Source organism: Otolemur garnettii, unplaced genomic scaffold (assembly GCF_000181295.1).
Source record: "Otolemur garnettii isolate 467f Iridium unplaced genomic scaffold, OtoGar3 scaffold00011, whole genome shotgun sequence".
Lineage (NCBI taxonomy): Eukaryota > Metazoa > Chordata > Mammalia > Primates > Galagidae > Otolemur > Otolemur garnettii.
Genome location: NW_003852406.1, coordinates 27,547,660 through 27,557,291, shown reverse-complemented (window position 1 = coordinate 27,557,291; position 9,632 = coordinate 27,547,660). Strand labels below are relative to the sequence as shown.

The 9,632-nt window shown below is 47.8% G+C and overlaps 1 protein-coding gene across 1 annotated transcript; it reads left to right on the top strand.

The window, feature by feature from the left end:
- The first annotated feature begins 2,151 nt into the window (after positions 1-2,151).
- IMP3 (IMP3, U3 small nucleolar ribonucleoprotein) lies at positions 2,152-3,317 on the top strand. The gene has a single exon (XM_003784534.3). The coding sequence runs from the start codon at positions 2,230-2,232 to the stop codon at positions 2,782-2,784; it is 555 nt and encodes a 184-aa protein (XP_003784582.1). The 5' UTR covers positions 2,152-2,229; the 3' UTR covers positions 2,785-3,317.
- The last annotated feature ends 6,315 nt before the right edge of the window (positions 3,318-9,632 follow it).

Here is a 9,632-nt window from a genome sequence, read left to right as displayed (position 1 = left end):
TGGTCCCAGCTACTTGGGAGGCAGAGGCAGGAGACTCACTTGAGCCCAGGAGTTGGAGGTTGCTGTGAACTGAGATGCCACGGCACTCTACCCAGGGGGAAAGCTTGAGGCTCTGTCTCCAAAAAAGAAAAAAAACTCTACAAGGTATGATGTCTTCTATGCAACATTTCTCAAAGTGTTGTCACTTTGTATACAAACTTCAGTATGTATCCAAATTATCCCAGGATCTTTTTTTTCCGGGGGTGGTGGGGGGTTGGGGGTAGTGGTGTGGGAAGAGTCTCCTATGTAGCCCTTGGTAGAGTATGGTGGTATCACAGCTTATAGCAACCTCCAACTCTTGGCCTTAAGTGATTCTCTTGCTTCAGCCTTCCAAGTAGCTGGGACTATAGGTGCCCGCCCCAATGCTCAGCTATTTTTTTGTTGCAGTTGTCACTGTTGTTCAGCAGGCCCAGGTCAGGTTTGGACCTGCTAGCCCAGCCAGCGCCCTAGCTGCTGAACTATAGGCACCAAGCCAGAGGAGCTTCTTTTTTTTTTTTTTTTTTTTGCAATTTTTGGCCAGGCCAGGTTTGAACCGACTAACTCCAGTATATGAGGCTGGTGTCTTACTCCTTGAGCCACAGACACCGCCCCAAAGAATCTTCTTTAAATGCAGGTTCTGATTCTATTGGTAAGGAATGAAGCCTGAGAGTCTGCATTCTCAATAAGCTTGCTGCTGGCCCACAGGCTACACTTTCAGCAAAAACATTGTGTAATGATCTATTTTAATGATAATATCATTTATTTTCAAAGAAAAAGAAACTCAAAATTCAGGAGAGAGACATGTACCTCTGGGAAGAGGGAATGGCTGCAATAGGTATATGAAGTGGTCCTGGTGATGGTTTTTCTTTTTCTCTTTCTTTAGAGTCTCACTCTGTTACCCTGGTAGAGTACTGTGCTGACATAGCTCACAGCAACCTCAAACTCTTGGGCTCAGGTGATCCCTTTGCCTCAGCCTCCTGAGTATCCAGGACTACAGGCGCCCACCACAATGCTCAGCTAGTTTTTCTATTTTTAGTAGAGATGGGGTCTGGCTCTCGCTCAGGTGGTCTCCAACTCCTGAGCTCAGGGGATCCACCCACCTGAGCCACTGCACCCGGCCTGGTGGTGTTTTCTTTCTTTTTTTTTTTTTTTTTTGAGACAGAGCCTCAAGCTGTCCCCCTGGGTAGAGTGCCGTGGCATTACAGCTCACAGCAACCTCCAACTCCTGGGCTCAAGCGAGTCTCCTGCCTCCGCCTCCCAAGTAGCTGGGACCACAGGCGCCCGCCACAACGCCCGGCTATTTTTTGGTTGCAGCCGTCATTGTTGTTTGGCGGGTCCGGGCTGGGGATTCGAACCCGCCACCTTAGGTGTACGTGGCTGGCGCCTTAGCCGGTTGAGCTATAGGCGCCGAGCCCTGGTGGTGTTTTCTTAAACTGTTAAGATTCGTGAGTACTCATTATACTTTATAACTTACATGTTTACATATATTATTTTCCAGGAATCAAACACTTTGAAAGACGGTGAAAAGCATATGAAATAAAACAAAAAGATGAGTAAAGTAGCTAGGTGGCGTCAAAGATCGGGGCAAAAGGGGTTAGGGACGCTGCGTCACCCTCAGATGTAAAATTACATAACTAGCTGAAATAGCGTTTGATTTGAAGGAATTAAATTTGAAATTTAATTCAATACTTAGTGGCCAAAAATCCACCACGTCAGGCTAATTCGTTCGAAATAAAGGATAACCGCTTCGCCTGCCTGGTAAAGACCTGACACTGACCGGCGTCGGGAACTACTCAGCCCCCGGGTGGTAGCAACCCGATCAAGCTCACAGTCACCCCTCTTCCTCAGAATTGGTCTCCTCAGCTCTTGGCGGGGGCACTTTCCTTAGAGTCCTCAAAGGGCAGAAGACTAAGAAGAAACTATTACCGCATTACAGGTCGCTCTCTAAGCTACTAAAAAGCGCCAGGAGAAACGGCCTTCCTCAGGGGTTCTTCCCCTTGCCCGAGCGAACGCAAAAAGAAAAAACGCGAGATACAGACGTAGAGGCGTGGCCTCATTCTGACCAATGGAAAATGAGGGCATGGCTTCGAGCTTTTTCTTCATTGGCCCAGAGTCGCAGAGTGCCCTGGTCTGAGCGCACCGCCGCGGAAGTCGCCCAGGCTCTTGAACGCGCTCTCATGTTTAGGTCCGTCCGCTCGGACAGTAGCCATCATGGTGCGGAAGCTTAAATTCCACGAGCAGAAGCTGTTGAAGCAGGTGGACTTCCTGAACTGGGAGGTAACGGACCACAACCTGCACGAGCTGCGAGTCCTGCGGCGTTATCGGCTGCAGCGGCGCGAAGACTATACACGCTACAACCAACTGAGCCGTGCGGTGCGGGAGCTGGCACGGCGTATCCGTGACCTGCCCGAGCGCGACCCCTTTCGCGTGCGCGCCTCGGCCGCGCTGCTGGATAAGCTGTATGCTCTCGGCCTGGTCCCCACGCGCGGCTCTCTCGAGCTCTGTGATTTCGTCACTGCCTCGTCCTTCTGTCGCCGCCGCCTGCCTACAGTGCTCCTCAAGCTGCGCATGGCGCAGCACCTCCAGGCTGCCGTGGCCTTCGTGGAGCAAGGCCACGTGCGCGTGGGCCCCGACGTGATTACTGACCCCGCCTTCCTTGTCACGCGCAGCATGGAGGACTTTGTCACTTGGGTCGACTCTTCCAAAATCAAGCGGCATGTGCTGGAGTACAATGAGGAGCGCGATGATTTTGACCTGGAAGCCTAAGCGGTCTCCCTTTGTCCACGCCGCTGTTGACAGATGGGAACACAGAGGCCTGATGCTGGAGAATCTGTGAGACTACTCTTTCCGAGAGAATGTCAGCCGTCAGCCCGTCATAGGTTCTTACGAACTTGGTTCCTCAACTGCAGGCCATGCCAGCAGAGCCAAGGGAGGTGCGTCCCTGTTTTCCAGAAGTTTTCTTGAGACTTGGACTACTGATAATTAAATGACTTGGGAGACAGGAGGAAGTGGTTTTGTGCTGCACTGGGGAATTGTTAACTTCTTGTGCCTGAAACATGGTAGTGTAAAAGCAAGAACTACCCCCTTCCCGCCCGTTTCCTTTTATCTTCCTGTAACAAGACTGGTTTAATTTATTTAACTTGAATTCTTGCTCTTAGGGATGATTAAACTGTGTACACATGATAGACAGTTAGAGCTAAAGTTTTTGTTAAGTGGGTGGACTTCAGTGTTGAGGGTGTCCTTCCTCTCTTTTTTTTTTTTTTGAGACAGAGTCTCAAGCCGTCGCCCTGGGTAGAGAATGCTGTGACGTCACGGCTCACAGACCCCTCCAACTCCTGGGCTTAAGCGATTCTCTTGCCTTATCCTCCCGAGTAGCGGGGACTACAAGCACCCGCCACACCTCCTGGCTATTTTTTTGTTGTAGTTTGGCCGAGGCCATCTTCGAACCGAACCGCCACCCTATGTATATGGGGCCAGCGCCCTACCCGCTGAGCCACAGGCGCCCCCTTCTCCTTCCTCTCTTACAGAATGCTTTTCAAATCTCAATAAATGGCCCAACTGCTTTGTAAGTGTAGTTTGTTGTCTATTTGATTTTCCTACATAGCGTTATATCTACACATCTCCCTCCAGAATCCAGAGAAGAGGAATAGGGTCACCAGCACCCTGTCTGTGTGTGAGGTCTGTAATAGGGGCTGCTGCATGTGGAGGATGCAGGATGTTGTCCAGGACTGGGCAAATTTGTCACTTTACGAATCCCTTCCTTGAAATGAATATTTTGCCAGAGCTCTTCCCCACAGGGCTTCCTGTTGATATTTTAGCCCCAGGAAATACCATATTAGAGGGCTGAAGTGTTTGCTTGCCTAAGGAAATAATCACCCTGTAGTTTGGCCATCTGGTGGTTAGAAGTGGCTCAGGAGGTTTCAGGAAACTTAGATGTTCTTAGAAGTGGTGGCGAATTAAGGAGAGTAGGGAGGCTACCAAGTTTTACCTAAAATTTCTAAAAAGAAAATAGAATGCTAAGATCAGAGGATTGGCTTTCCAGGGGCAAGGTAGCATTGGCAAAGAAATGATGTAAGGGAAGATAACATTGGATGATGAAAATAGGAAATCCTTCTGTAGGTCAGGCTCAGTTTTAAGTGAATTAACTTTTTTTGTTGTTTTTTTTAGAGACAGTTTCACTATATCACTCTCAGTAGGGTGCAGTGGTGTCACAGCTCACAGCAACTTTCAACTCCTGGGCTTACGCGATTCTCTTGCCTCAGCCTCCCGAGTAGCTGGGGCTAAAGGTTCCTGCCACAACTCCCTGCTATTTTTTGTTGCAGTTTGGCCAGGGCTGGGTTCGAACTCACCACCCTTGGTATATGGGGCTGGCGCCCTACCCACGGAACCACAGGCCCGCCCGTGAATTAACTCTTAAACCTCCCAACGATTCTAAGAAGTGGAGAATCCAGCTGGGTGCCTGTTGCTCACTAGTTAGGGCGCTGGCTGCATGCTCTGGGGCTGGTGCTAAACAAACAAAAATAGCCAGGTGTTGTGTTGGGTGCCTGTAGTCCCAGCTACTAGGGAGGCTGAGGCAAGAGAATTGCTTGAGCCCAAGAATTTGAAGTTGCTGTGAACTATGATGCTACAGCACTCTACAGAGGGTGACAAAAAGACTGTCTCACTAAAAAAAAGAAGTGGAGAATCCAGTTATTCATCACTTTTCAGATGAGGGAGCTAAGGCAGAGATGGGTCAAATTACCCAAGAATGCACAGCCACTAAGTGGTGAACGGGGACCTGGCTCCCTCTTAAGAGACTGTCCATGTCAGCACAACCAGTGTGTCAGAGATTAGAGTCTGAACTTGAGTTTACAAACCAGCAGGGAAAAGCCGTAGCTCTATGCAGTCTGCTAGGTCTTGACAGGGTGCTGTGTAAAGGTTTAAGCGGGAAGCAAGCATTGAGTGGGAAGGCTTTAGGGGAAAGATATTCAAGTTAAGGGGAAGAAACTAATTTCTTTTTTTTAATTTTTTTTTTTTTTGAGACAGAGCCTCAAGCTGTCACCCTGGGTAGAGTGCTGTGACATCATAGCTCACAGCAACCTCCAAGTCCTGGGCTCAAGCAATTCTCCTGCCTCTGCCTCCCAAGTAGCTGGGACTACAGGCACCCGCCACAATGCCTGGCTATTTTTTGGTTGCAGCCATCATTGTTGTTTGGTGGGCCCGGGCTGGATTCTAGCCCGCCAGCTCAGGTGTGTGTGGCTGGCGCCTTAGCCACTTGAGCCACAGGTACCGAGCCAGAAACTAAGTTCTTAAGCTAGGGTACCATGTACTGTTCCCAGCAACTCTGCAAGGTACCTAGTATTATTCATAACTTTTCTCTTTGGGAAACAGAATTGGAACAAGACCTTGTACGAGGCTGAGGTTCCAAGTCCAGGCTCACGTGACTCCAAAGGCCATGTTCTTTTCAGTGCTATCTCTTTAGAAGTGGAAGGAGAGAGAATCCCACTCTCCAGCTGTGGTGACTAGACACAGTCTCAATCTATTTGGAAACATATTTTCAGGCCTCCCAGACTTTTACATCTCATAGAGAGTAAGGTGACTCTGCAAGGCAGGGCCCTCCTGTGGCCCTACAGCTCCCACCAGACCCCACAAGGCATGGCAATAGATCAGCCCCTTTGTAGTACTGAAGCCTGTGCCCATAGCCCTAACACATACAATCTCAAAAGCCTCAAAAGTTCTCTTGAAGGAAACCAGGCTTAGGAACAAATACAAGATACTTTAAATAGGGCGAGGCCTGTGTCTCAAAGGAGTAGGGCTTCAGCCCCATATGCCAGAGGTGCCCAAACCCAGCCTCGGCCAAAAAACAAAAAGAAAGAAAAAAGATACTTTGAATAAAGTCTTCTTTCTCCCTTTTTGTAGAAGATGTGAAAGTAAAGACTTCCCAGAGCCAGGCACAGCAGTTCACACCTGTAATCCTAGCACTTGGGAGGCTGAAGTGGGAGAATCACTTGAGGCTGGCCAGGAGTCTGAGACCAGCCTGAGTAACATAGTGAGATCACTACCTCTTCTACAAAAAAATAGAAAAGTTACCTGGCTATAGTGGCTTACACCTGTAGCTCCAGCTACTTGAGGGGCTGAGGCAGGAGGATTCATGAGACGGTAACTTAGAGGTTACAGAGAGCTATGATGACATTACTCTACTCTAACACAGGGAAACAGAGCTAGACCCTGTTCTGGAGAAAAAAAAAAGATTACCAGAACAAGTAAGCAGAAATATTAGGCTAAAAAAAAAATCTGTGCAAGACAATGATTCAGAAAGTAGGGTCTAAAACCAGGCTGCCTGGTTTAAATCTTGACCTCTGTGCTTAGCTAACTGTGTAACATTGATTGTTTTACTTAGCTTCTCTGTGCCTCCATTTTCTTCGTCATAAAAGTGTAGTAGGAGAAGGGGAAAATTATTTTTTAATAGGTACAGATTTAGAACCTATTTTGGAAATAGTGGTTACTGTTATACTATGTTATAGATATAATTAATGCCATTAAATGGTATACTTAAAATGGCTAAATCAGCATTGTGGGGGGCACTGGTAGTCCCAGATACTCAGGAGGCTGAGGCAAGAGAATCGTTTAAGCCCAAGAGTTTGAGGTTGCTGTGAGCTATGACACAACGGCCCTGTACTGAGGGCGACATAGTGAGACTCTGTCTCAAAAAAAAAAAAGGCTAAAATGGCAATTTTTAACATGTATATTTTACCATAATTTTTAATAATTGGAAAAGGGGGATAAAAAATATTACTAACATTACCAGCCTAAGCAAGAGTGAGACCCCATTCCTACTAAAACTAGAATTAGCCTGATATTGTGCCAGTAGTCCCAGCTGCTTGGGAGACTGAGACAGGAGGATCATTTGAGCCCAGGAGTTTGAGGTTGCCATGAGTTAAACTGACACCACAGCATTCTAACCCAGACAAAAGAGTGAGACTGTCTCAAAAAAAAAAAAAAAAAAAAGGCTCCGCACCTATAGCTCAACCAGCTAAGGCGCCAGCCACGTACACCTAAGGTGGCAGGTTCGAATCCCGAGCCCGGGCCCGCCAAACAACAATAATGGCTGCAACCAAAAAATAGCCGGGCGTTGTGGCAGGCGCCTGTGGTCCCAGCTACTTGGGAGGCGAAGGCAGGAGACTCGCTTGAGCCCAGGAGTTGGAGGTTGCTGTGAGCTGTAATGCCACGGCACTCTACCCAGGGGGACAGCTTGAGGCTCTGTCTCAAAAAAAAAAAAGAACTAACATTAAAAATTAGGCTTGGCTCCTATAGCACAGTGGCTATGGCACCAGCCACATATACTGAGGGTGGCAGGTTTGAACCTGGCCTGGGCCAACTAAACAACAAGGACAACTGCAACAAAAAGTAGCCAGGTATTGTGGGGGTGCCTATAGTTCTAGCTACTTGGAAGGGTAGGCAAGAGAGCCATGGCAAGGGCGGTGCCTGTGGCTCAATGGAGTAGGGCACCAGCCCCGTATGCTGGAGATGGTGGGTTCAAACCCAGCCCCAGCCAAAAACTGCAAAAAAGGAAAAAAAAAGAAAAAGAAAAAGAAACACCACGGCACTCTACTGAGGGTGACATAGTGAGGCTCTGTCTCAAAAAAAAAAAAATTATAGAGAGAGCTGGGCATGGTGGCTCACACCTATAATCCCAGCACTTGGGAGGCCGAGGCAGGTGGATTGCCCTACTCACAAGTTCAAGACCAGCCTGAGCCAGAGCAAGACCCCATCTCTAAAAATAGCCAGGCATTGTGGTGGGTGCCTGTAGTCCCAGCTACTCAGGAGACTAAGACAAGAGAATCACTTGAGTCCAGGAATTTGAGGTTGCTGTTGAGCTATGATGCCATGGCACTCTACCAAGGGTGACAAAGTGAGACTGTCTTAAAAAAAAAAAAAAAATTATAGAGAAAATTAAATTATTGCTTAGAAGACCTCCTGGCAGGTGGTAAAAACTCCTCCCTGGGCAGCGCCTGTGGCTCAGTTAAAATCTGGTCACCTTAAAGTAGGGCGCCAGCCCCATATGCCAGAGGTGGCAGGCTCAAACCGAGTCCCAGCCAAAACCAGCAAAAAAAAAAAAAAAACTCTTCCCTTTTCCTCCCTTCCTCAAGCCACAGAAGCAGGGAACCAGACATGTTACAACAAAAAAGCCTAATGTTCACACAGTTGGGAGCAGGATAAATTGGTACAGCCTCTCAGGAGAGCAATTTTATAATACATATCAAGAACCTTAAAAACATGTTATATTGGCTTGGTGCCTGTAGCTCAGTGGCTAGGGTGCCAGCCACATATCCAGGATCTGGCAGGTTCGAATCCAGTCCGGGCCTACCAAGCAACAATGACAGCTGCAACCAGAAAATAGCCAGGTGTTGTGGTGGTGCCTGTAGTCCCAGCTACTTGGGACACTGAGGCAAGAGAATCACTTAAGCCCAAGACCTTAAGGTTGCTGTGAGCTGTGAAGCCATGGCACTCTACCCAGGGCGACATAGTGAGACTCTGTCTCAAAAAAAAAAAATGTATTATATACCCTCTCACCTACAAATTCCACTCTTCAAAAATTTAGCATAGGCTGGGCACAGTGGCTTATGCCTATAATCCTAGCACTCTCGGAGGCAGAGGTGGGTGGATTGCCTGAGCTCATAGGTTCAAGACCAGCCCAAGCCAGAGCAAGATCCTATCTCTAAAAATAGCCGGATATTGTGGCAGGCACCTGTAGTCCTAGCTACTTGGGAGGGTGAGGCAAGAGAATCACTTGAGCCTAAGAGTTTGAGGTTGCTGTGAGCTATGACAGCACAGCACTCTACTGAGGTCAACAAAGTAAGACTCTGTCTTAAAAATAATTTAATTAATTTTTTAAAAAAAGAATTTAGCATAAGTACATTAGGTATGTTTGCAAAAATTCACAGGGATCTTCATCACAGTGTTTAAAACAGAGAATAATGGGGACAACTCGGGAATGTGACCCAAGGGGATTGGTTAAATTTTTAGATATCCTTATAATGAAACACAATACAAACATTAAAAATTATTGTAGGAAGGTATTTAAGAACCTGCCCTGGTGACTCATATCTTAGCAGTCTGGTAGGCCAAGGGGGTAGATCTCCTGACATTAGAAGTTCCAGACCAGCCTAAGCAAGAGCAAGACCTGATCTCTACTGAAAATAGAAAAACTAGGCTCAGCACCTATAGCTCAGCAGCTAAGGCACCAGCCACATACACCAGAGCTGGCGGATTTGAATTCAGCCCAGGCCTGCCAAACAACAATCACAACTACAACCAAAAAATAGCCAGGCATTGTGGTAGGTGCCTGTAGTCCCAGCTACTTGGGAGGCTGAGGCAAGAGAATTGCTTGAACCCAAGAGTTTGAGGTTGCTGTGAGCTGTGGTGCCATTTGACTCTAAGAAGAATGACAGGCTCGGCGCCTGTGGCTCAAGCGGCTAAGGCACCAGCCACATACACCTAAGGTGGCGGGTTCGATTCCCCAGCCCGGGCCCGCTAAACAACAATAATGGCTGCAACCAAAAAATAGCCGGGCGTTGTGGCGGGCGCCTGTGGTCCCAGCTACTTGGGAGGCTGAGGCAGGAGACTCACTTGAG